At 38.7% G+C, this 27,626-nt stretch overlaps 1 protein-coding gene across 2 annotated transcripts; it reads right to left on the reverse strand.

Annotated features, from left to right (window-relative positions):
• Nucleotides 1-77: 77 nt before the first annotated feature.
• Nucleotides 78-27,626, reverse strand: CTSO (cathepsin O). 2 transcript variants are annotated; one of them, XM_070504952.1, is made up of 9 exons: nucleotides 27,333-27,626; nucleotides 17,458-17,566; nucleotides 16,720-16,859; nucleotides 14,182-14,349; nucleotides 12,834-12,955; nucleotides 7,518-7,681; nucleotides 6,848-6,940; nucleotides 4,420-4,492; nucleotides 78-213 (listed from the first exon to the last, which is right to left on the reverse strand). In XM_070504952.1, exons 1-8 carry the CDS (start codon nucleotides 27,609-27,611, stop codon nucleotides 4,458-4,460), a joined length of 1,110 nt encoding a protein of 369 aa, XP_070361053.1. In that variant the 5' UTR covers nucleotides 27,612-27,626; the 3' UTR covers nucleotides 78-213; nucleotides 4,420-4,457. The 2 variants fall into 2 exon arrangements, with proteins under 2 accessions (XP_070361053.1, XP_070361052.1); XM_070504951.1 differs by lacking the exon at nucleotides 78-213 and having other exon boundaries at nucleotides 839-4,492.

Raw genomic sequence — 27,626 nt, forward strand, 5'->3', positions numbered from 1 at the left:
GAGCTCTGAGGCCAACGGGATAGATCTAGTTCCTGGAGTACTAGATTCCTGTACACTTTGAGGACTCTCCGTCTCATCTCTTCTTTTCTGTGGGTGTTGGCTTTATTTTTCCCTGTTGTAGATCAGCTCGTTCCTCAGGCTGGGTCCCAGCTTCCAGCACCTCTGGACTCCCAGAAGGACAAAGGTGCTCTTCCCAGCTCCACGGCTTGTGGTCTGGAAGGTAGAGTCAACTCTAATACACAACAGGACTGAGGCAGGAATGAGCAGTAGCTCCCTCAAGTGAAGAAGAGTGTTCTTTCCCGAAGAAAGGAGAAGTAAACAAACTCGGCAATGACCCAGTTTCTAACGAAAAAATATTTAGCTAAGAGCTTAGATCAGACATGAGTTTCATTCTTCTTTTTCTAGCTTATCCTGGATATTAATACTTAGTTAAATTTCTGTTATGAGGAGAGTAGAAATTATCATCAAAAGATCTAAAATGTACATCAACCTTGACCTGGAGTGCTTACAGCAAGCAGCAAGTTCTTGATGGAACTGAACTATACTTTGGTCTTGGTTGCAAAATTTTTTTTTAAAGATTGGCCCTGAGCTAACATCTGTTGCCAATCTTCTTTCTTTTTTTCTTCTCCCCAAAGACCCCCAGTACATAGTTGTATATTCTAACTGTAGGTTCTTCTAGTTGTGCTATGTGGGACGCCACCGCAGCACAGCTTAATAAGCAGTGCTAGGTCCACGCCCAGGATCCAAACCAGTGAAACCCTGGGCTACCAAAGCGGTACGCGCAAACAACCACTTGGCCACTCAGCCGGCCCCTCAACTGCAAGTTTCTTCTGATAAGGTAGCATAACGGCTAAGGGGACTAGCTTTGAAATCAGAAAACTTGGGAGAAAATCGTGGCTTTGCCATTTATTAACCATTTACTTTGGTACAAACACCAGTTTAAACCCAGTTTCCTATCTACATAACGGGGATAAAAATACTTATCTTATAATCTTTGCTTTTTCTCATGAAGTAATAAAAAATATGTTAATAGATGTTCTGTCACCAACATGCCTTGGAATCTTGAAGTAAATGCTATTTGTCAAGGTTTATTCTTTTAATAGACTAAAAGGTTGGATTTAGTTCTTTTTATCCATATTTCTTGGTGTGACCAAGCTATACAATTTTAAGAGCTTTCTTCAAAGGATATATCAGTCATTCTTAATGTAAATGTCAAAACAACTTACAGCGCTAGCTTCTCCCCTTGCCCCTCTTCAAACTCGCTTCTAGTGCTGATGATCCACTTTAAATTATAATTTTTAAGTGGGTCACAAAGTCACTGTAAGTTTGTCTAATTTAGTATCCACTTTGAGAGCCTCATGAAATCATGCCCAGGAACATCTTGATGATTTTCATTATGACTCCTAATTATTATGTGTAGATTTTACTGCTTTCCTCTTAGCCTCGCTGGGTGAGCTTCAAGTAGTTTGCTATGGCTGGAGCACAGCATATGCCTGTGCAGAAGAGCAGCTATTGAGGCTGAGACGGGAGAAAGGGGCTTCTTCTAAGAGTTGGCAGGTTATCTCTTAGGCATTGGGGAGGCCCTAAATGGTTTAAAATGGGGGAATAGCATAACCAGAGGCACTCACAACTAGAATATACAACTATATACAGGGGGGCTTTGGGGTGAAGAAGAAGAAGAAGAAAAAGAAGATTGGCAACAGCTGTTAGCTCAGGTGCCAATCTTAAAAAAAAAAAAAAAACAAGAAAAATCCAAAACAAACAGATAAAAAAATGGGAGAATAACATGATAATGTTGTCTTCTAGAAATGTAAATCCAGGGGATGTATAGTAGATAGATTATAATATAATCATTTGAATCACCTGGAGTGCTTATTAAATCATAGTGTTGCACAAGTCGCCAGGTGGCTTCTAGTTTGGGGACTATACATTGAGAACTCCTGGATTAAGAGACATGGGTTTAGTGGGTAGACTACTCAACAGTGGGGATAAGAGATGCTAAAGAACATGCATCTAGGAAGGAACAGTAGAAATGGCGAGGAGGAAGGTGATTAAGTGATGGATTACTGGGGTATAGCTGACCTGATTAAATATCTAACATTTCCCTCAATTCTATTGATTGTATAATGTTGACTGTACAATTTATAGATTATATAATGTTGATGCTGTTAACCAAATAGAGACTCTAGGAGGTGCAGAAGCTTTTTTTTTTTTTTAGAAGGAGGAGAAAGGAGGATGATGAATGGGGTTTTGGAGACAGTGAGGCTAAGCTGTCCAAGAAGAAAGCCAAAAACTAGCTATACGGATTTGGAGATGAGGAAACTCTGTGTGAATGTAAAGCACACTGACACTGTTGACAAAACGTAAGCCATACATTTATGGACAGATTTTTCTTAATCCAAAGTTAAATATAGGTTGTTTTATTATAAATGTCATCAAAATCCAGAAGAGCCGAGAGGTGTTTATCACTTTGATTTGTAAGAATTCTTTAGCATTTAAAAAAGAGTACCATAAAACCATTTATGTCTTATAGAAATCAGGAAATGAACACAAACTACAACAACGAGGACAAAGCTCCTTTTTGACATACTTGGATAATTAGAATATTGATCGACTAAAACATCAATATTGTCTTCCTGGAAGATTTCTAAACCTGAGTCAACACACATTCTTTTGAGATTGCTTCTGGTTGGTGTGAGAAAAATAAATACAGTTTTTTTTTTTTTATTTTCTTCTTCTAATAAAACGGATAGATAAATAAAGGCCAACAGTGAGAGGAAAAATGGGATGCCCTCAATTTTTTTTAGTGGTTGCTGCTACATTTAAAATTTTGTTTTTGTTAAGATATTCCACATTAGAAAGAAACCCTAAATTTTAGAGAAGAAATATTAATATATGTAGTATTTGATATGATTTTCTTATATGAACTCATTTAATATGGCTGTATTTGTCTTCAAACAGAAGATCAGCTCTTATGCTCTGAGGTTCTCACATTACCACACATCATGATTTATGCAAGAGAGAACACAAGCATTAAGAACCAGAAACCAGGTGAAAGCCAAAGGGATGCACAAAAAGTAGTTAGGATGGGAGTCTAGGAAAAATAAGCAGAAGATTGGGAAAACAGAGAGACTGGGGAACTTGCATTTTGGCTGATACTCCAGATTAATGAGATTGGACTTTGAAAGGGGCGGTGCCTATGAATGATGGGAGGAAGAGAAAGGTGAGATCCTGATGTCGATAAAGGCTTAGAGACCAATGGAGCCATAATAAATGGTTATAAAATAGAAAAGGAAAATAGACAATGAGACAATTCGTTAGCCCGAGAAGCCAACTGCCAGGAAACCTTCGGAGTTTCACAGAAAAGAGTATGAGAAAGAGTGTGAAAATGTGGGAAAACACATTGTTCTCCAATGGAGGGAAGACAAAATAAGAAACAAAATCTACTGGAGTCCTATTGACAATGACAAAGTCCAAATAACAATTTGTCTCTCAGGCAACACTACGCGAGTTTTTCTTATCACATAGCTGCCATATTGGTCATTTAATTTCAATCGCATTAACTGTTTCTCTTAAAAAGTGATTCTGTCCTTTTGTTTCCTTCTACATGATCACTCTACAGTTCAAGAAGTAAGCACCGTTTGTTGAGGTAAAGCAGTTTGTATTTCAAAATCCTTACGATATGCCATCTCAGAGGGTTGCTGATAGAATTGTGAGAGGCACAGATAATTTTAGGTTGGCTATTCTTGCATAAAGGAGTAAGCTAAGGCTGGTGATTATATCCTAGAAAGGAAAAGAATTTCTTATCACCCCTTTAACCCTACCAGAAGTACGTCATTAAAAATAAACAAATGGGGGCCAGCCGGGTGGCGCAGCAGTTAAGTTCACACGTTCCGCTTTGGTGGCTCGGGGTTCGCTGGTTTGGATCCCAGGTGTGAACATGGCACGGCTTGTCAAGCCATGCTGTGGTAGGCATCCCACATACAAAGCAGAGGAAGATGGGCATGGATGTTAGCTCGGGGCCAGTCTTCCTCAGCAAAAAGAGGAGGATTGGCAGCAGATGTTAGCTCAGGGCTAATCTTACTCAAAAAAGAAAAAAAATTAAATTTAAAAAAAAGGGGAAAAAAACAAAAACAACAATCAGACAAAACCAGATAATAGCCTCTTCAAATTGAAGAAACCTAAAATATCTCCTAATCTGACCTTCATCTCAGAGTAGGAAACTTCCAAAGATTTCCTCCCAGGCCAGGTGCTGGTGTTCTTCCTACTGACTTTGGTTGTCTCTCTCTCCAGAAGAAGGGATAATTTTACAACGTAGTTTAAATACTACTAGGCAGCAGAACCTTTTGTGGGTGGTTGCTGAAGCCTAAAGGTAAATGATGGTAAGAAGGAAGGACCACACTACATTTCATGATGAACCTGCATTTTTGTAGCGGTCTCTTGATCTTCCCAACATATCACACAAATACAGCAGAAACAGAATCTGCAATACCTAAGAAAAAAATAAATTATTAATACTAGTCTATTTCCTTTTTATATGCCTTTCAAATAGCAAATTAAAATAATTTTCATTTGGATTCAGAAAGGGTTAATGTCTATTAAAAGAATTTAATGGTTGTAGCTATCTATCAGTATACACATGGCAACCTCAAAAGTAGATATTAGAAGAGATGACTAATATTTTTGTTTCAAGAAACTACAAAAAATCCCAAAACCACTTATTAACTGAATGGATGAATGTATCTGAAATCTTTATTGCACTCATATCTATTGCTTTGTTGCTGTTAGTGCATTCGAGTCAATTCCGAATCCTACAAAAGAGCGGAACCCTGCCCGGTCTTTTTGCACCATCCTCTCACCTTCTGGCGCTCTATCAGACAATACTCCACTGCTATTCATAGGGTTTTCATGGCCAAATTTTTTGGGAAGTGGGTGGCCAGGTCCTTTTTTCTAGTCTGTCTTAGTCTGGAAGCCCTGCTGAAACCAGTGCACCATGGATGACCCTGCTGGTATTTGAAATAACTGGTGGCATAGCTTTCAGCATCATAGCAACACAGAGCCGCCAGAGTATGACAACTGATAGACGTGTGGTGTGGTTCCCTGACTTGGAAATGAACCTGCACCACGGTGGTGAGGGTACCAAGTTTAACAGCTTGACTGCCATATATTGCTTAGAGGCAATAAAATAATTTATGATTATTTTAAATGCAATTTAGAAATGCAGACTCTAAGATTTGAACTTTAACAAAATTTCAATAAATCACAGTGTGCTATGCTTTCTTTGCAAACAAGAACACAAATCTAATACATGGTGAAAGCAATAAGTGGTCCATTTGAAGACTGGATTTCATTGTAATTAGCTATGTCTTTGAAATCTCTTGGGGCTATGGAATGCTATGTGCCTAATACCATTGTTCATAAGAATGAAGTTCTCATCATCAGGTTATGTAACTTTCAGGAAATATTCACTTTAGGAAGGATTTGGATCTCCATTTAATTACTAACCAGGCAGACTCCTGGAGAATCAAACTGGGAAACAGGTAGAGAGGAGAAATTATTCCAACTCACTCCTGATAGTTGGTGGCTGGGGGAAGGTGGTGGTGGGGATACAGAGTCATTATTGAGGCAGTTTTGAGTGAATGTCTGAATAGGTTCTTGCACTCTCCTGGCAGAGCTTTGAAAACAGCCAGCCATCAGCCCAGATCCAGGCACCACCACTTCAACAGAGAGAATTGTGTTTAGTAGCAGAGGCAGAGCGAATGCCAGCAGTAATTTATCTACAGGTTCCAACAATGTAAATGATCCCAAAGATGTGAAAAGGAGGGGCCTGATCGGGATGCTGATGCTCTGGGTGAAAGATTTCCGTGATGTTCACTCTCTTCAATAAAAAATTTATGAAAAATATTTTATAAATATTTTTTAATGACAGAACAGGCCATTTATGAACTCTCATGGATCTACTTGATGGAACAACTGGACAGTGGTCTTGATTAAATCAAAACATAAATGTTCCAACTTATCTATAAGTCTTTTATCAGTCTCACAATCTAGAGGGTTCAACAATTTTTAAAAAGTTGTATATATATTTGAAATAATTGTAATGAGAAATTGAAAGGTTGCTCTCATATGCAACATAGTTTGAGTCTAATTTGATTCAGAAAATATGTTGATATTCTAGATCAAAAGTTTCAGAATATAGATTTGAGTTTAGGTTTTAGAATACTCAGCTATTTTAATTTGGTTTATGGTTAATTAACAAAAAAAAAATTGTTATTCAATAAAAGAGCCTGGTTGGTATTTGCTTAAGCTTCTCAATTCCAGAGAATGTGTTGCTAGAAGTTTGTAGGTGATTTGGAGCACATTAAAGCAGAAACAATCCTAATGCTCAGATTTGCATACATTTTGATACAACGAGAAAGTGATTCTCGATAATCCTTGAGCAGGTACTATAGGACACAAATTAAGGGAAATTCATACAATCATAAAAAGTAAATTTGGAACTAGGAGATGTTTTTGGGGAATTTCACCCTCCTGAGTTGAGCACTTACCTGGTTACTGAAGTAATTAACTTTGGTAAATTATTACTTTATCTTACAATGTTTTGTCGATTATATAGTTTTTTACGTTGTCCTTCTTCCTTTTTAAAATGTGAATATATACAATATTGTCTCTTTTAAAACACTATTTTATTTTTATTGCTTGGTTAAAGGATGAAAATTGTTGCTGTAAAAGTGATTTGAGTACATTGGAAGCATATTACGGACTGAATAGATTTATAATTTTAATATATTCAAAGTATCTGCTTTGACATTTAGCCTGGAGTTTGAAACATAAATTTCTGACTCACCACAAATATTACCTCCCATTTTAACATGGGCATAGCCATCTACTCCCCAGGAACTTCCCCACGAGTTCCGCACAATCCAATATGGAGTACTTCCTGCAAAACATGAGATGGTAAACAACCCTGAAAGTCTCCAATTTGTTGTGAATGCATGTTTATTTAGAGTTTAGGTCTTGGTAAGTATAGTACCTCAGAGAAAAAGATTAAAAATGCAATATAATGCTAATTTAAACTAGTGAAGTAAATTTGAGCTTTACATAGTGTCACACTCCAATTACGGGGAAAATATATGGTTGAATTCATTTGACTTAATACGGGGACTGCATAAAATGAAAACACATGCACATTTTCACAGAATTAGGAAAAGGAAAAAAATAATTGCTAGATATGTATGATTAAATAATAAGCACTTTTCCCAACAATTATCCTAAAGAGTCCAGAGGGACAATACACATTATTTAAATCAAGAATTATTATCATTTTAACAAGGTATCTACCAAAATTGGTAGGGAGAACACGACAGGGCATTTATACATGGAAGTCTACTAGCAAGTTGTAAAGGTCTTAGGAAGACTTAGAGCAGGACCAAATGTCAGCATTTTAAAAGATGGCGATCATTTGTCAGTCAGAGTCCAAGCTGGAAAGTAATCAATCAAGTCTTATTAGCACTTACCTGTTTTATCAAACCCAGTTATGAGGACTGCATGATTCGCTTCTCCACTAGAGCAATGATGCTGTATTACGCCTCCCAGATAATCTTGCCAGCTCACCGCATCTACTACCACTACCAAAGGGCCAAAGGTAAGAAGTGCTTTTGCCATTTGGTCTTCTTGGTAACTACCAAAAGAGGAAATATTTGGTTAAGGAGTTTAGTTTTTAAGGTGAAAATATTTTATAAAAACGATCTATTTAATCTGTATATGGTTAGGAGTAGATTTGGTTGCAAGTTCAGAAGACTTAACTGATGGAGGCTAACAGAAGTCTGAGAGAATGGCGGTGCAGGACTGCTATGGGGATCCAGGATCTCAAGAACCCAGGATCTTTCTATGTTATTGTTCTGCCATGTGAGGTTTCCATTCCCAAGGTCAATTAATGGTCCAAGATGGCTGCTGGAGCTCCAGCCATTTAACACATATTTCAGACAGCAGGAAGTAGGAAGGAGAAATGCTATAGTCCTGTTGAGAAGACTTCCTGGAAGTAACCCATACATTCTGCATGGATCTCATTGGCTAGAACTCAGTCATATGGCTGAGTCTAGCTTCAAGGAGAGAGGAAATGGAGTTTTGTAGCTGACTGGCAAAGTATCCAGTTATAATATAAGGATTCTTTTAATAAGAAAAGTGGGAAGACTGGATGCTAGGAGGTATCTCTGCCACATCATGTGAGAATCAAGAGACTGGCCAACTTATGTTAGTGAATGTCGAATACAGAATTTACATTTGGGAAGGGTTACCCCAAAGTGGCAAATATAATTATATGATGGAAGAAATGTTAAGATGCCAGGAGAACTAGTACTAGATTGTGAAGACTGCAAAAGATACAGTTATTGTTGTCACACACGGACATCTACTGATAAAATCTTATGATACATAACATTTGGCCTTCATCGATCTTAGAAGCATGTGATTAAGGCATTATTTACATTTCTAAAGGTCAAATTTGTGGATAAAGGACACTGAAACCAAGTTACTGATATTTCAGACCATTAAAATAGCCTTTGGTAGTTTATTGCGGCAACAAGGCATGCATGGAGCAGGAATGCGAAGGAGTCAATAAGCCCTCATCACGCCCGGCTGGAGAGCAGGTTCCGTCAAGGGGATATTTTGTCCACAGATATGGAAAAAAATTTAGTGCATAACAGTGCCATTTATTGAAATAGAAACTATACATATATTCTAAACATTTATTCATGTTACCTGTTAACGTGAAGCTCTGTTTTGTGTAGATCTATAAGCAGTCACTTTTAATTTTTGATACTTTAATAATAATTGGTATTCACTGAGACAGGCAAAATTAGAAAATTCTTAAAAGGCATCATGGTAGGCTAACAGGCTTTGAAGGTCCGCATACCTGGGTTCAAATTTCAGCCGTATAGCAGAGTCATTGCATCTACTTTGCAGAATCAGTATAAGGATAAATTATACGTACAAATTTTGTAGTATACCTCACGCATAAATCATACTCTAGGTTTATAATAAAAAATTGTTTCCTTCCCTCATTTCTAAGTTATCTAATAAACTAATTTTGTTCAGCATAGGTTTTAGTGTGCAATGCATATTTTATTGTATTCAAATTTTTTAATATTTTATAATCCAAATATGACAAATTTGATAATCTCTGTATTATCCAGAACACAGCTGTCGCCACCTTTTTAAGATAACAAGAGATAGATTGTAAATACATGACATCAAAGGTCCAGTGACAGGAACAGCATGAAGGAAAGAGAAAGATCAAGACAGAGAAATATTTTTTAGAATGTAAAGGGTAATTCACATTGTAAGATCAAAGAAAAAATTTAGTAGTAATCCCGGCTTTGAGGCAGGGCTAAAGAAAAGATATCAAAGATATTGGAAAATATGAAATAGGACATAGTCAGGACCAGCAGGCAAATGTTCCATGTAGCCCCAGAACTGACAAGCATTGTTTTCACTTGTCTTTCAGAAAAGTACTGGCTTTTAGCAAGTTAAAACACACTCCAAACAGCGTCTTTATTTCCATTATTAGCCCAATATAGAACTACTATCAAAATGTACCTTGATAATGGATATATTGTCAATCAAATATTGTCCCATGAGCTTAATACTCATTTCACAGATCAGCAAGATACAAATTCTACAGTGTTTAAAAAATTCTCTTAAATTTTACTGTCATCAAGATTTGGGGATTAAGGCATGTCTTATCTGTTAGAGGTCCTTGACAAGCATGTAGATTTCCATCTCACCGTCCCTAGAAGTCAGTGTGCTATATTGTGTCCTAGTTTTTCTGTCTATTGTTCTATGAGGTAGGTTCCCTCCCAGTTTGCTTATTTAAATAGTCATTCTCATATTTTATCCTGAGTTCTGAAATGTCTTTTCTGGGTCTAATGAGCAAAAATGCACGAAGACGCCTGCATGTGAATGGTCATTTTCCTATAAGACTATATTACGTTTTTATGATTCAGTGGGTTTTTTGTTTTGTTTTGTTTTTTAAGATATTTTCAGGTTCTGCACAAGATTTATGGAGTTTTTGGCTGGTCGTTGTACCCTGGGCTGATGTTGTCTGAGAATACTAAAAACCTAAGAGCTCATGACCTTAAAAATAGAGGTAGGGAAAAAAGTATGAGCTTCAAGTCGGAAAGAGACAGTTCTAATCTGGCCCTATGATTTACTAGCTGGGTGACCCTCCCTGAGTCTCAGGCACCTTGGAGGGAAGCGGTGATATTTAAGTGCCAGGGGCCTGGTCCAGTGCCTGGTTATCGCAGATGCTGTCAAAGGCCTTCCCACATCCCACCGCAGTGCAATCGGCCAAAAAGGAGCTTCCAACAAGGAGACCCTGCAGCTCTTTGCCTGAGCCCCGCTCTCCTAAAGAGGCAGAAATCAAGCCTGCCCCACCTAGACCCCAGCTGCACCCTCCACTAAGGAATCATGGGAGGTGGGAGCCTCAGCTTGGGTGGGTTCACTCCAAAATGCTCAGTTGACTTTGGCCCCAGAGTTCCCCAGTAGGACTAAGTGCCACGTTACCCTCTGTACTCACCTGCTTAATAAGAAACCTGCTTTCTCTTTTCTGTCTCATTCCCCCATTCCCCTGCCAGCGTTTCCCGGGATCACTTTCTACATGTCACAAATGAACTTGATATTCTCCCCCAAATCTGTTCCTGTCTTAGATTTCACGTCTCAATTAGCAGTAATCCCATTCTTTCAGTCATAAGACTGAAAAGCCTGGAGTCATCTTCAACTCTCTTCTCTCTTATCTTCTATATAAAATCCCTCAATATTCCCTGTGGGGCTTTATTCTCTGTGAGTGGTATTAACTATTATCTCTCACATCTAAGACCTTTCTTCTAACACTCTGCTCTAAGGTTATTACCTGATCAACCTTTATCACCTCATCTCTTACTAGTCTTGTCCTTCTTCTCTCCACTAGTCATATTGGCTTCCTTACTGTTCTTTAAATATGCCAGACACACTTCTGCCTCAGGGCCTTTGCACTGATAGTTCCTTCTGCTTGGAACAGTAGTTCCCCAAATCTCGACATGGTTAAGTTCCCACACTTCTTCACATCTTTAGTCAGATGTCTTTTCATGGAGCCCCTCTGTAGCCACCCTTTCTAAGATGTATGCTCCCCTCTCCTCCCTCTGATGTTGCCTCTTCCTCTCACTGTGTTATTCTGTTCTCTTTAGAAGCTGTTACATCTAACATACCAGGCATATTTTTATTTGTCTTGCTCATTGCTTGTCTCTATCACTAAAATATAATCCCGAGGGTAGGGTTTTTGTCTGTTTTTTTTTTGCTGCACAGTTAGTTTAGCACTGCATCCTCAGAGAGTTTAATAACGTGGAGATTTTTATGGGGATCTCTTCTTTTTTAATCCGAGTTGGATAAATCCTGTTTGAGGCCCAATGCCAATGATCTTTGCATATTCTCTCTCTCACACTCAGTTTCTCTCTAATTCAGACTAATGCCAATTATTCTTTTGTTCATTCTTAGCTTTTTCAATTTGCTACTCATGACACAGGATTCCTGATCCTTTTTAAAGACATTTTGAAAATCTAATTCCTTCGTGCGCACAGGCTTCACTTACATTCTCAAGGCACTGATAGCTTATAGCGGCACACTTTCTCATTTTAGAAAGTGTGGTACCTTTACCCTCAAAGGAGATGCTGACCCATGTACTCAGCGACCCTGCACATTTTATTATAGAATCTATGATCCTGCCAACTGTGGACCTAAGGCTCTCTGGTGTATGCTTCCTAGGGTCGCCCTGAGAGTCCTTGCTACAGACAGGAGCCATGTTGACAATCTGCCAGTCCCTTGACACACTTATGCTTATTTAGAGGGGTTCCATTTTGTTCAAGGATCCAATTTCACCCATGATTTCCCTCAGATCCCATGGGTAGACACCATCTGGACCAAGAGATTTTTTTCAGTAGCAGCAAGTTATAGGGCTGTCTGTCACGTTATTTGAATTTAATTTCTCTCTGTTCTCTGTTTCCAAAGACTGTGCAAAGCTCCATTCATATTTAAAAAAAAAAATGAAGCCAGGAGTTGGTTGAATCTTCCTCTCTCCTTATCACCCCTGAACACCTATTTTGCACAACGTCAAGTGGTCGCGATGGTTCTCTAGCCAGCTTTGAGTTTTTCACGTGATTTTAAGGCATTTTTTAATGACTGTTTTCCCCTGAACTTGTCCAAAGTCATCTTGCCCTTCAAGTTCCAACACAAATGCTCTTCCTCAGCCCATCTTCATCTGTCCCTGCTCTCCCCTCCTGCCACATCATCCATCTCCAGGAACACACTCTTGCCTACTTGTTTCTAATGGGAAAGTTGCAGTTTATGCTTTTCTTATAGCCGATGCCTTGAAAATGCAAGGAACATAGCAGGTGTTCCAAAACTGCTTCTTGGTAAGTAGACTGCTTCATATGAGCTGGTGAGTCTATACAAAGCAATTTTTGATTGACTCAGGAGTAAGATTGAAATATGCTAATAGTATTTATAACACCTAAATTTGGTAAGAGGAAGGTGGTAATATACATCAAACCTTAAACTGGATTTAACTGTATTAATTTGTTCTTTCTATTGGAGTGACACATGGAAAAATAAATAGATCGTATTTGAGAAACAACATCCATAGCACTCCATGGTGCCTGCCACTTAGCCTCTCTTGTAAAAAGTAGGTTTTCAAACAATTAAGAGTAAGCTGTGACGTCTTTAATCAAGTTATTAATTCCCAATAGTCAATAGATCATAAGTTAAGAAATATAGAGAAAAACACAATAGAATGAAACATTTACCTGAAGTCATATGCAGAAAAACCTTTGATTGAAAATCCAGAATGTGAATCAGAAAAGTAATGGCACAGGCCACTCTGTGCTTTAAATGGGTATTCTGAGTCTCTCACCAGTTTTACTTGCGTCTAAAAGAAAATAATCGCCCAAAAGTTGTCTGTCAAGCAGTTGTTTTAAAAATCAAGTAGAACGGACCATAATGTGTCAAAATAAGATTTTACTTGGCCACACCTTCATCTTGTGGATATTCTTTGGGTTATGAAGGTCTCAAATTAAATCTTTAGGTGTTCGTCATGGACATCCTAGGGAATTAAACTCAGAATCTTTCTTTCTCTTTTATTCCTGTTTCTCCTATATCTTCCTTCCCTAGAATCTCTATCGACTTGATAATAAAGTTTTGTCATCTTTCTCCTGCAAGTATAATAGGGCAACTCACTTTCCTTCCAGAGCTTCTGGTTCTGTTAGTAAATCTCTGAGACTCCCTTAGCCCAGTGGTTTATGTACCAGCAATGGGTAGGCCCAGCATTCTTCTATCCACTTCTCTCTGTGCCATTCATCTGGCATATATGTCACATATTTTATGATTTTTTATACAGAATCCCCCCTCCCTGAATTCTGAGCTTACGGAAGCCAGGGGACACACAACGTATGGTTGCACATGATGTGATAGAGGGGGTGTGGCACGCAGTGGCTCAAAATATAGCAAATGAACAAGGGGAGGATATTCACGTTTGGGAAACTCTAGCTTGACATTCTACAAAACGTAATAGGACCTCGTTGGCTGATTTCATGCAATTGATACTGGATCTAGGACAATGTCGGAGAGAGTCCTAAGAGCACTGAGGGACACTGGTAAATTGGATAAGGGCCTCCAGTGGGAGACAGAGGACTTAAGTGCAGTCCTGGCTCAGTTACTGATGTGGGAACATGACCTCACCTCTCAGATATCATTTCTTCATCTACATGAAGAATTACTAAACAGTTGATCTCAAATGTCCCTTTTAATCTAAAATATTCAGAATTCTATGGAAACAAATAATCATCTTTCTGGGTTATTGTGTGACACATACTTGTGAAAAAAGAGCATTTACCTATTAAGAAATGTTAAGAAATAAACATAAATATTTTTCTGAAAACAAATCCCAGGTAATATTACTCACATATTGATTTCTCGATGGTTGACTTGCCTGAACAATCATTTGTAAATTTTCTGATTAATTCAAGCTTTGGTCATCTAAATTTCTAAACTTAGAAACAGTCCTTAGAATGTGAGAGCAAATTGTTTTAATTCTGAACACACGTTAAACAAGCAAAAGAAGAAACAAAGAGTTTAAAAGGCTGAGAAATTGGTCACCTTGTTTAACCAGTTCAAAGCATTGAGAGTAGATCCTCCACTGCAGCCGTAATTATTATATGAACAATCAATGACCTGCTGTACACTCAGGTCTTCCAAGGGCTCCCCTTTTATTGCACATACAGATTCCACTGCACCCACCACGCTGAAGGCCCAGCATCCTCCACACTGTTTAAAAATAGAAACAGAGTAGTAGTTATTATCAAATAACGTGCAAATCAAGTTTAGCAACATTTCTAAATACCACATTACCAAATCAAGTAAACTGAGCAAAATCTGGAGGCCTACAAAATATAAATGCCCGTCCTATAGGTTTCCAAATTGAAAAAAGAAAAGAAAACCAAAATTCTCTTTTAAGCATAAAAATATAATTATCAGTTAAGGTAAATTGGTAGTATCATGATTATAAATTAGCCAATGCAAGTTAAAAGTGAATTTTAGAGATTGGGAAAACATTTGGACCAACTGATGGTCTTTTAAAAGGCTAGTCCGTTCATTGAACATGTGATTTCTGTTTCCATGAAGTGGACCAACTCCCACCCCATTCTTCACTCCCTCTTGTTTCTCTCATGACACTCTGCTTCTACCCACCATCTCCACCGCAAAGGTGAGGGGCAGTGATGAGGTGAGGTGAGGTGAAGATGTACGTCGTATATGTTGTACTCATTATCTGATGGACACGGGAGCTGAAGGAGTTACTTTTTAGGCCATCAAGATGCCAGCAAGGGCATATCATGGATGCCCATGAAATGTCCTAACGATAGAAACCCCTTTTAGTCATTCCTCATTCAAATACTGGCTGACCCAATCTTCTTGATGCTGAATCTATTAACTGGCTTTTATTGGACCAACTAGAACAGAAAAATAAAAGGGCTGGTCTGGGACAAAAGGGAAGACATGGAGGGAATGAAATCAAGAATCATGCACAAAGAAGAAGGATCCATGGAAAAGGCAGAGGTGAGAGTAAGATTTGAAACTGGGCAGAAGTGACTTAATCATAGGACATGTGCTGCAGAGTTGGGCAAAGAAAGGAAGGAAAACAATTGGCTGTCTTTGTGGAGTAAACTTTTGTGCAATTTTATGGCGTAACATAGTCTTATTTATGTCTCTATCTCCAGGGCCAATGGCATAGTAAAATATTCACTAATGGACTCTACTGTAGGATCTCCACCTCTTGAGAAATGTCAATACAGGTTGCTGACACCATACGTACCACTAGCTTTAGTTTGCCTACCTGTAGCTGTCCCAGGATGGCAGTTCCTGCTCAAAAATACCTCTCCAGTATATTCCTTTAATCAAAGATTCCTAACTAAATGTTTCCCATTTATACAATGTAGATACTTTCCGGAAGGATTGGGTTTCTGACTAATTCACACTTCTTTACGAATTCACCACTAAAGCAAATGATTTGGTGGTAAAATTTCATTCACAACAATAGATATAGAATCTGAGAAGTAAAAAGGATCATTGCAACTGGATGGTGACTGAAAAACTGCTGGTCCCAAACACTTGCCGTAGAAGGGGAGGCTGAGTGACCTCTTGAGGTTTCTACTGCAGACACATTGAGACTATACTCCTGAGTTTAAGGGATTGACTTTCCCTGGTCAGCTGACATTCCCTATGTCAACCAAGGGAGTGCAGAGGGGTAGAGAATGTCAGCAAAGCATGTACGCACACTCCTCAAATATCTACCAGCTAGATTGCTCACTATGTATTACGAGCACACTCATTCACATCTGGTGTTACCACTTTCCTTCCGATTTCAGATAACCCTCCTTCCATCACTTCACAATAACTCACAAGCTGCAGACCTTCCATTGATCACTTTCATAGGCCCACTTCAGGTCAATTTCAAGGTAAACTGCTATATTTATTCCAGCACTTACACATTTCTTAATCATTTAACAGTGTAAACCTGTCCTGCCATTTTTAATACTTTGTTTTCTTTACTGTGTCACTAAGTTTTTGAGTGCTGTGCCCTAAGGTCATTTCTCCCATAATCCCATTCGTTTTCATTGCACAATTTTGTACAAGGTAACTTGAGGAATGTATATGTCACATTAGATCAGAACTGACTGCCTTTTCAAGGATCACAGATAAAAAGTGTATGATCCTGTAGGGTGTGGGGATGGAGGTAGGGTTTTCTGATGGAGCTCAAGGGATGATGCCGGACAACCCAAGAGATCAGGCCACACTCTGGGTAAGTATATCTGGTTTCATGTTACTTTTTCATTGTTGTTCTCCTTGAAAACTAATTAAGCACTCAGTAGTCAAGTTGACCTTCATCTGCTATTTTACAGAAGGCTTAGTAACTGTGATACAGCCACTGGGAAGCACCTCCGAGTTACTGTGCTGGTGACAATGGCATTTAGTGAGAGAACACACCAAGGAAGGTTTATCTTCAGAATAAAAGTTGGGCTTTGACATCTGCCTCTCATTTCACCCGAGATTCTCCCTTCATTGTCATTTTTGGATGATTAGGGTGTGATTTTACTCAGAGAAATGATTAAAAAGAACCCCCCAAAACCTAAAACTTACCGCCTGCTGGTTTCTCACTTGTGTTACAACATGCTGGTCCCTCCAGTCAAATCTTAATGGCAAAGACACGTTGGAGAGAGATGTTTGCACTTCTGCTGGGTATCTGGGAAATCTGGAAGGTTTGCTTCTTAAATAAATAGCTGAGTAGAAACATGAAATGAAAAGACAAGACAATCAATATTATATTACAGGAAGGGGCCCTTGGGATTCTTTTTGGAGGAACTTTCAAACAGAAACAGTAGCTTTCTAGCAGAGTCTGCCACTTGTAATTTTCCTTCATGCTTTTCCTTAACATGAAATGCATTCAGCTGAAAGCTACAAAGATAAGAATTCCTACAATAGGCCTGGGACTGCCACAGAAAATAACTTGTTTGATAGAATTAGGTCAATAATAAAAATGAGTATAATTGACATCATTTGTTTTATCATAACTCATGGAACCAGGGGTGTCTTGAATGGAAAATCACACTGGAGTACTGCAGAAGGAAGGAGGTATTGTCCCTTATAGCCACATGGAAATGTCTACAATTATAATATTTAGTTCTTCAGTAATAATTAGAAGAGAATGGCCATGAATTTATTTTTCTATTAGCACCTGGTATATATCTGACACTTAGCATTTAATAAAGGCTAACTATTACTCAATTTACAAGATTCACAATTAAACAATTCCTCAAAAATTAAGGAAACAAATTAAAACCAGGAAACTAATAAACTAATAGGCCCATCACACCATACCTTTAAACTCTTCAGGAAACAAATAAGAAAACTGATTTATCCCATAGACAGCAGTGGAGTTTTCACTAGGAAATAAAGAATTCAAGTATCGATGTCTATTAAGACTTTCCTAAAAGAGAAAAACAAAAAGCTAATTTATATCACCTATGTTAACTTTCCAGAACAATCTGCATACAACTAACTTGGGATATTTTTGAGGTGTAAAAGTCAAAGCTTGATTATTTCCTACAGATCACAAGTGAAAGGGCCCACAGGACATCCAGATCAGATTTACAAACGTTTTGTATAAGAATTACTATCTGATTTCAGGTATATTTTTGAGGCTGGGAAAGGTATGTCTTAGCTTTTGTAATTCCCCTTCACTAACCATGTTGAAAGGACTAATTATGTGCTTGTCTAACATGGTGGAAAAAATAAATTGCAAATAAACACTAGATAACTAGTAGAAATTGTCACCAATAGACACTCACTTGATTAAACCATAATGAATTTGGAAAATGTATCCTCTTTATCTCTGTATTTCCCAGCACAAAGTAACAAAGCATGAAAAAAGAAATGAGTAAATAATGAATAAATAAATCTGATTCTATTAGAGCTTAATAGATAACTCTATCTCATTTAGGGTAAAAGACTGGGAAAGAGATGCAATCCTGGAAATTTACCAGGAAGATAGACTGGCTTGTCTATCTGGAGGGAAAATATGATGATTATATACAGATTCCTCAGCTCTGAATTTCATGATCATTTATCTTAGGCTTGCCTTATATGTGTACATGCCTCTATTTCTTAAAACTAACAAATTGTGTAGGATAAATAAAACGTCAGGAGACTACCATATAGTAACTTTCAGACTCTAGCTCTTCTATATGTGTCTATGCATTTATGTGTTTATTGTGTGTCTGTCTCATAAACCTATTAGCAAACGAAGGTAAGGCCTCACTGACTTATTCATCACCATATACCCCACACCGAGCACATGATTGGCACACAAAAGATGCTTAATTAATATTTGTTGTTGAATAAATACATAACTGACATTTCATATATGTCATATAAAACTTAATGGCTTTAAGCTGTTTATTTTGAAGTAAATTATTACTGGGACTTATAATAATCTTATTTTTTCCTTATTAAGCATGCTTGGAAAGACTGTTAATCAATGAAATAATAAACTGTTGTTGAGTTTTAGGCATTTAAAAATAATCTTGAGGGGCCGGCTCCGTGGTGTAATGGTTAAGTTTATGCGCTCTGCTTCGGCGGCCCAAGGTTCATGGGTTTAGATCCCAGGCATGGACCTACACCCCACTTATCAAGCGATGCTGTGGCAGGTGTCCCACATATAAAATAGAGGAAGATGGGCACACATGTTAACTCAAGGCCAATCTTGCTCAGCGAAAAGAGGAGGACTGGCAGTGGACGTTAGCTCAGGGCTTACCTTCTTCAAAACAACTGAATAAATAAATAATCCCTCATGAAGCAAAGCTTTGAATATAATTTGGAGAATAGATGCATAAATATAAAAATAGAACTGAAATACAAAGCAAGTGTGAACATGGCAAGTGACAAACATGAGCCAGAGAGTGCTAACTGCGAAGGAATTCAGAGGATTCATTTGTTCTGTAAGTATTTATTGACCATCATTGTGAGGTGCAGTAATCAGGGAAGGCATTGAGAACGTAGGACGTTAAGAATGCACAGAGCATGTGGTAGTCATGAGAGTGGGCCTCACAGACCTCCTACAGAGAGTGTAATTGCTGCACGCTGAGTTACCCTGATTACACTAAGGGAGGCCATGGTTCCCACATGCTGCACCTAGCCAATGACTGAGCACTAAGGCTGTCCTATTTGGGGGAACTACGGAACTCTCCCGAAAGCTGGTTCTTGATTAATGAGTTCCCAAAGTCCTCTCCAACCCTTCCTTGGGCTGCATCCAAGTGCAGTCCAGGGCACTTCCTCCAACCTCTCCTTCCTCTCTCCTTCACTCAAAGTCAGACTGCACTGTAATCAGATAGCTCACCATAACCCACTTACCATTTTCTATCAATCATTGCTCCTGTGTCAAATGAAGAAAAAAAGAAAGAGAGGCAAAAATTACCAATATCAAGAATGAAAGACGGGCCATCACTACAGATGCTTCAGGCATTAGAAGAATGATATTTTGACAACTTTCTGCCAATAAGTTTGACAACCTACATGAAATGGACAAACTCCTTGGAAGAGACAAATCACTAAAGCTGAATGTAAAAGAAACAGAAAATCTGAACAGCCCTTTTTCAACGAAAGGCATTAAATTCATAATTGAAAATCATCCCATAAAGAAAACTCCAGCCCCAGACGACTTCATTGGTGAATTCTATGTAATTAAAAAAGAAATAATACCAATCTTACACACATTCTTTGAGAAAATAAGTGAGAAGGGGACACTTTGCAACTCATTTTATAAGGCCAGTATTTTGTTTACAAAACCAGACAAAAACATCTCAAAAAAAAAGAGAACTATAGCTCGATAGCCCCCATGAATATAGAGGCAAAATCCTTAACAAAATATTAGCAAATCAAATCCAACAACATATAAAAAGTATAATACATCATGCCCAAGCAAAGTTTATTAAAAAATGCTACGTTGGTTTAATGTTTTAAAATCAATGTAATATGCCACATTAATGGAACAAAAGAGGCAGGAAAAGCATACAATATTTTCAATAGACGTAGAAAAAGCACTTGAGATAACTCAACACCCTCTCATGATAAAAACTCTCAGCAAACAGTGAATGAAGGGAAACTTCTTCAACTTGTCTGAGACTATCTATGAAATGCCTGTGTCAACCAGAGGCCAATTTCTAAAAGAACCTCACGTGTGAATTTTGTATGTCGTTCCAGTACAGTCACTCCTGTCATTTCATGGCTGCCTACAGCCCGTACCAAGGCTCCTTGATATTTATAATCTCACTTCTTGCCAAGAACAAAATACTCTGAACCCCAACGTGCTCTGCTTTGCCCTCTGCCTGCTACTAATCTCTCTATCCCCTTCTTTTGACTCTGCAAGACCACTAAAAAGATTAAAAGTACTTCCCTGGAGCATTGTGAACAAAGCGTGATTCTCTTCTACATCTATACATACACACATACACACACACGGGCGCACACACACACACACACACACACACACACACACTGGGTTTCTCTAATCTCTTCTCAACTTTGCAACAAACTGAACAACTGAAATGTCCTTACTACGTCAACAGACACCCCATTGCTATGCAGTGTTTGGCTTTATACTCAACCTCTCTGGGCTTTATTTTCTTCATTGACAAACAAGGTAATAGTGACCTGGCAGAATGCGATGATTAAATAAGATAATGTTTGGAAAACACATATTACAGTGCCTAACAGAAAAACACTTGATTAAATATTCTCATGCTGCACCTTTTTTCCCTTTAAACATAGAATACTTGGCTTATAGAAAATGTTATTCAAAGATCGTGTTTTCACGGTTTCTTGGGTTACCGTGGAGTAAATCTTTTGCATGGAATTAGAAATGACCAATTATCTAGTGAAAGCAACAGACTGTTTTCATAGTAAAATAATATTGTTAGTGTATCTAAGAATATTTGTTCTCCTATTTTCTAATAGGACGCATATCAAGTCCACCTAACAGTGGTTCAAAATCATTTAAACTGTAAAAAGCCTTATATTTCATTTCTGGAATTATTGGTTCTTTCAAGTGACTTTTCTGGTCTACTGCAATTCTTGCTGTCAGAGCGGATTTCACAGAAGCATCACAAACTGTGAGTCTGTAGTGAAAGCCTGCTCCTCATCATGTCAACAGCCTCTGTCATAGAATCAAGTGTAGGTAAAGGACCCATTAGCATATGTTCTATTTTCTTTTAAAGATTGGCACCTGAGCTAACATCTGTTGCGAATCTTTTTTTTTCTTCTTCTTCTTCTTCTCCCCAAAGCCCCCCAGGACATAGTTGTTGCATATATAGTTGTAGGTCCTTCTGGCTCTGCTATGTAGGACGCCCCCTCAGCATGGCCTGATGAGTGGTGCTAGGTCAGTGCCCAGGATCCGAAATGGCAAAACCCTGGGCCACCAAAGCAGAGTGCGTGAACTTAACCACTCGGCCACGGGGCTGGCCCCTAGCATGTGTTCTTAACATAAAGCAATACAGGATATAACTGTGATCCACTGTATAGTAAACGTCCCTACAGCCATATGAAATAGTAAAACGAAAGACCTTAATTTCATTTAGGAAAGAAAAGATGTGAAGTTTTGAGCAATATACAGGAAACATCATTAGTAGCTCTGAAAGGTGTAGAAGTTTGAAAACAGATGGATCATATAGGAGAGAAATTAGAGTTGATAAATCAAAATAGCCTTTAAACAGATCTGGTGAAAAATTATGTTTACATATTTTTTTGTTTTGTTTAGTTTGTTTACTTGAAAGTGTTTAATTGAATGAGTTACAATAAGACAAACCAGATTCCTACCTGGGCCAAAGAACTTTAGGAAATTATCCTATGATTATAAAACTAGTGAAAACCTGTTCTTTTCACATTAACAGATATTGTGTAGATATTAATAGATGTCCTAAATTTCTCTAATCACCATCATACCTTAGAGCGTGTCCCTGAAGGTACCTTTACTATGACTTCTAATAGCCAGTCATCCTTCTAAAGGCTGGCATCTCTTGTACTTAAAGTTGCCTCTGTGTGTGCTTGTGTGTGTGTGTGTGCACGCATGTGTGCACATGTTTAGGTAATCACACATTCCAACTAACAATTTCCATGTCATACGTTCCTAAGCAGTCTTTTTTGTATTCAAATTTGCTGCTTTGCCGGTCTAGTCAGGATATCTCATTAACTTTCTACAGCTTTTACCAACCCATAGAGGAAAGGAAGGGCATTGTTTGCTCGAAACAAGAAACAGGATTGTTCAGTCTAATAATAATAAAAGACAACTCTATTGATAAGAGACCTAAGGCAGTCTCATGGGGAGATTAGTCTGGAGTTTTAAAATTCTTCAGAAATCAACATTTTTCTTATAGGATCAGAAAACCCCCCCTTCCATCCCAGGCATTTTAACTCCCCTAACTTTCCAATCGCAGGTAACAACGACCTCAGAAGTTACTCTGTTTAGGGCAAGTTGAGAGGGAAATGGTCATTCTGAAAAAGATCTGAAAGCAGAAACCCATAGGAGTGGGGGGTGGGCAGGGGGTTCTGAGCTCTTTGCGAGGATTTACCCCACCCTCTGGAGAAGAAAAATCAGTAACATCATTTCCTAGACTGCCACTAAGCAAGAGTAAATTAAATCAAGCATTTTCTTCTTGCACATACTCAATGGCTTCTAAGTAAGTGTAAATCCTTTAAGACCAAATTGTTGGGCTCTGAAAAAAATTTCTTAGCTATTGGGTACACTAAATACACAGGGTTGAAGGGATTATCAAATTGAACACAAGTATAAGTATTTTTTCTAGGTGCTTTATTATATGAATTAAATTAGCCCTGTATGAGGTAATTGCTAATATTATTCCACTTTGCAGATGAGAAAACTGAGGTGCAGACAACTAATTTGCCTAAGGTCACATGGCCAGTATTTGGTGGAGGGGTGTGGCTAAGTTCTAGGAGATCCTCAGACGGGAGGTAAACTTTAAGAGACTTCTGGTCTCTTTTATTGGCTGAGAAGGCAGTGAGAATCTGAAATCTTCTCTCACTGGTACCTTGGTTTTCATCTATTAATAGTGATTTATTTTGTACTTATCAATATGGTGTGTATGTTCCTTATCATGAAGCCCACGCATCAATGGGATAAGTTGTATAAGGAAATTACTAGAGAAACAAAGGTTGTTGAACACTCTGAACTCACCGCCTTTCCCTTCTGTTATTTACATTTTTCTCTTAACAGCCCTTGTTTGCAGATTCTGAAGTTTGGTGTAAAATAAATCATAAGTTTGACACACAGATTTAAAATGTTCTCCTTGCTAGTGCTTTAGTTTCTGAAAGTTGCAGTATGCCCAGGGATGAGCAAAAATGGTAAAATATTAGCATACAATGTTGGAGCATCGCTGAGAACTTCTCTCAAGACTTAGGAGTTGTGAACCTGAGATCAGTGGTTCTCACCTGAGGGCAATCTCCGTCCTCCCCGGACTCTCTCCCAAGGACACCGGAAGTGTCTAGAGACATTTTTGATTACCCTGCTGTAGGGGGAGGCTACAAGCATCTAGTGGGCAAAGGCCAAGGATGCTGCTAATCATGCCACATTGCACAGGACAGCTCTCCACAACAAATAATTAGCCATTCCAAACATCAACAGTGCCGCTGTTAAAAAGCCCTGTATTAGAATAATAAAAAATTTTCATAGGATATACTTTTATAAATTACTGCTTTAGAAAAGTTTCTTGGACAAAGCATGTTATATATGTTGTGCTGATGTCCATGTACAAATAATACTTATATATAATTACTACGCAAAATAAAATAAGAAGAAACGTGTAGTCATTTAGTATTTGTGTGTGTGGTTCTGAGCGTAAATACTGAATTAAAAAGACATTCCTCTGTGAATTGGTTGAGGCAATCTATTTTTCTAGTGTACCAGTCTTTATACTCTTCTGTTTGTTCACTGGAAAATGGATTATAGTACAATGTTTAAACATAACAATATTCATTTATTAGAGTATAATTTCTTAGAGGTCAGAACATGTCTTATTATACACTGAATCACTCAGAAAACCTAGAACAGCTTCCTGTACACAGTAAATGCTAAAGTATTGGATAAACGGATGGAGAGATGGACAAATGAATGAGCAAACTCTGGCCCAAGAATTCAAGTTCATGATATATTTCCATTTAGACAATGTACGCTTTAAGCTAGAAACATCAGAAATGGCCATCTGAATATCAGTATCTTACAGCTAATTCACTCTTCATCTTTATGTTAGGTAGAAAATGTGGCTTAAAGCAGTCTTGGATAAAGTTTACTTGCAGGAGATAATCCGGATTTCAGTGGGCTAATTACAGCAAACAAATCTGTGGTTCATGAGTTAGGATCATCCGTTGTAAAATGCTATGATCTTCTATTTACACACAAACAAACATGCCTAAAAGTATACATAATTTTATAAAAATTAGCATGCAGTATGTGTCATTACGGCAAGAATTTTTAAGGTGAAGCTTCTGAAATTTTATGCAAAATCACATTTGTATTGGCATGTAAATATTATTCTGAAGTGAGTAAATACAACTTTTATTAGCTCCATTATTGGATCTGTGGCCCCCAGAGGGATCTCAATACCTACTGCTCTGTGGTAAAATAAAGAGCATCAGTAAATACCAGTGCACCCCTAGGTTTTAGCACAAGGAGGAGTAACCTGACTCCCACAGTTAGGAGCTTCCTGAGCACTGGAAGTTTCTAAAGGAGTGAAAGAGCAGAGACAAGGGCTGCCATCCCTTCTTTCTGCTGTCGGTAATCCTAGATTACAGCATCCCATAATAAACCAACGAGGAGCCAGATCTTCACCCGACAATAATGTAATGATGGTTTGTGGGCAAGTGTCACAGGTCACCTAATTTCCATTTAAGGAATATTCCTGGGGAGCTTATGAAAATACATGCTAAGGGATGAGAAAAACTTTTCACCATTCTCTGAACCCATGACTATGAAAGACATTACTAATCAATCAGGCACTTTCTCCAACTCTGTCTCCAGGTGCAATGCCCTGAATACTTCTCAACACCATGTTCCAGGCAGCCACTATTAATCAATCAGTTTGCAAACATGATGAGACCTATTTGCTGCCCCTAATTAAGATACCAAGATCCAAAGACTGCAGCTGTTGGTCCTTAGTATTTGTCTACTTTTCATGCTACAGTTTATAAATTGTCTCAAGCACAACACAGTATGCTTTATAATTCTATTTTAATTTTTAAACCTTATTTTTTTAATTTTAACTTCATTATGTAGCAAGAAACTTTTCTAGATTCTGAACATAATTTACCTGATAAGTAAACAGTGGGCAGTCTCAACCAATTCACAATCTGACATAATTTTAGAGAGAGAAAGCTTTCTAGAGTTATACCGAGTTTTAGTTACCACGCACTTTAATCCATCCTGCCAAGCCAGAAGAATCCTTCTTAATGCTCATGGGTCCCAAGAAAGCAAGGCCCTTTCTATCTTTGCCTGTGTCCAGCTCTCGACTTCACATGCAAACAGCCACCTAGATTCAGACACTAAGAGGTGTTCACAACTTCCACCTACTACGTCTTGGGGCTTAAATGCTGTCCCTTCTGGGCTTCCAACTCGTGAAGTAACTTCCACTAGAAGCAGTTGCTTTGAAAACTCTTCCAGGCTTTCTCAACTCAAGCTTTTTAAAATGTACCAAGAATCTTCATAACTCTGTCCTCCTCCACTTACAACTTTCCATCTCCCAACCTGGATCCTGGTATTTCTTCCAAGAAGAGTTCTATTTTCTAGACATTCATCTCTTGGGTATGGCCTCTTCACAGGACCAACAGGAATAACCATATAATATATACATAAATTGTATAAATTACAGATGTTAAACATATATTTATTACTCTGGCCCCATTGTGCCTCCAATCTTCAAATACGATATTTTTGAGGATTATAGCAGCCCCTTTATTTATTCAGCCAATGAGCATATTACCAGTATGGGTAAGATTGACTATTTTCTCCCTAAGGGTTTTGGATCACCACTGTATGCAACAAAGCTAAAGACAGGGATAGAATACAAGACAGAAACTTTGTTCTCAACCGACTGTACCCGTGCTTCTGGTTTTCAAAGCTAGAATGGAACTCAAGAGAAAAAAAGGACACACCTTGGTTTGGGCAAAAAATAAGAATGGACAGAATCAGGCAAGGCTGGGTCTTCCTAAACACTGGAGTTTTCCAGGGAAGAGGAGGAGGAGAAAAGCCCACAGCTATAGAATCCCATGACAAATCTCAAGAAAATATCAGGAAAAATAATAAATACAACCCCAATCAGTAGTATTACTAAATTCATACTTATTTTTGATTCAGAATGAATGAATTTTCTTTAAGTCACGACAACATCTTTCATGACTTAAAAAAATTAAGTAGTATTAGATATACAGAACACAGTGCAGCACACTAAATCAGTATCTCTTTCAGTTTCCTTGATTTCAGGAAAAACCTTATTTATACTCAGCTAACTAGTCCCTTCCAGAGTTTTAAGGCTGGGGTAAAATCTAAGCATTATTATCGAGGCTTTTCAAAATAATCTGAAAAGGAAATGAAATGCTTCCCCTTTCTTTAAATCAGTCTCCACCAAGTCAGGAAGAATTTTGAAAGCACCGCACTAATTTAAGGAGCCCCAGTTGAGAAAAATCATAAATGGGCAAGATTCTCTGAGCTTGCTAAATGCAGGCACTTCGTTTATAAAATTATAATTACAGAAGGAGGTTACCAGCGCCCCCCTCTGGAAGAAAAACGGCGGGTTTCTTCCTCCTCCTTCTGGAGGCGAAATGGAACAGCTTTGGAAGGCAGTGAGAACCGTCGCGGGGACTGCAAAAAGGAGGTGCTTCTCTCAATCAAAAATACCTTGGACATATCTACTGATGACTTAGGGCGCGTCATATAAATCTACAGAGACAAACCCTTCCTGGAAAATCAAATCTTGCGGTTAGCAAAGGCATGGGAGAGGGCGACACCTTGGCACGTGGGGAACCGGGGAGAAGATCGCTTGTGTACAGCCGGCTCCGAAACCCCAGACAAGTCAGAGAACTGCGGGCCAAGTGACCACCAGGAGTGGTAGCTCTCGGTGGCCTCTGCCCCAGCCCAGCCCCGGGACAGGAAGGGGCGACAAGGAAACAGAAACAGGGAGGCGCGCGCTTGGTACCCGGAAGGCGGCTGCCTGTCGGTCACCGCTCCGCGGCCGGTTGGAGGTGAAGGTGGCGCTGGAGCCACAGCAGATGCAGCAGCAGCAGCAGCAGCAGCAGCAGAGCAACCAGAGCCGCCACAGCGCCTGCAGCTCCATCCCTGAGCCCAAGGCCGGGGCGCCAGCCTCCGCCACTTTCTCTTTCGATTCCTCTGCTCCGCCCCTCCCAGGGTTTGAGGGGCGGGAGCAGCGGAGCGGGGTGCGGCGTCCTGGAGACTCTGACGCTTCCTTAGTCCCCATCACTCTGTCCCTGGA

This window comes from Equus asinus, chromosome 3 (assembly GCF_041296235.1).
Source record: "Equus asinus isolate D_3611 breed Donkey chromosome 3, EquAss-T2T_v2, whole genome shotgun sequence".
Taxonomy (NCBI): Eukaryota; Metazoa; Chordata; class Mammalia; order Perissodactyla; family Equidae; genus Equus; species Equus asinus.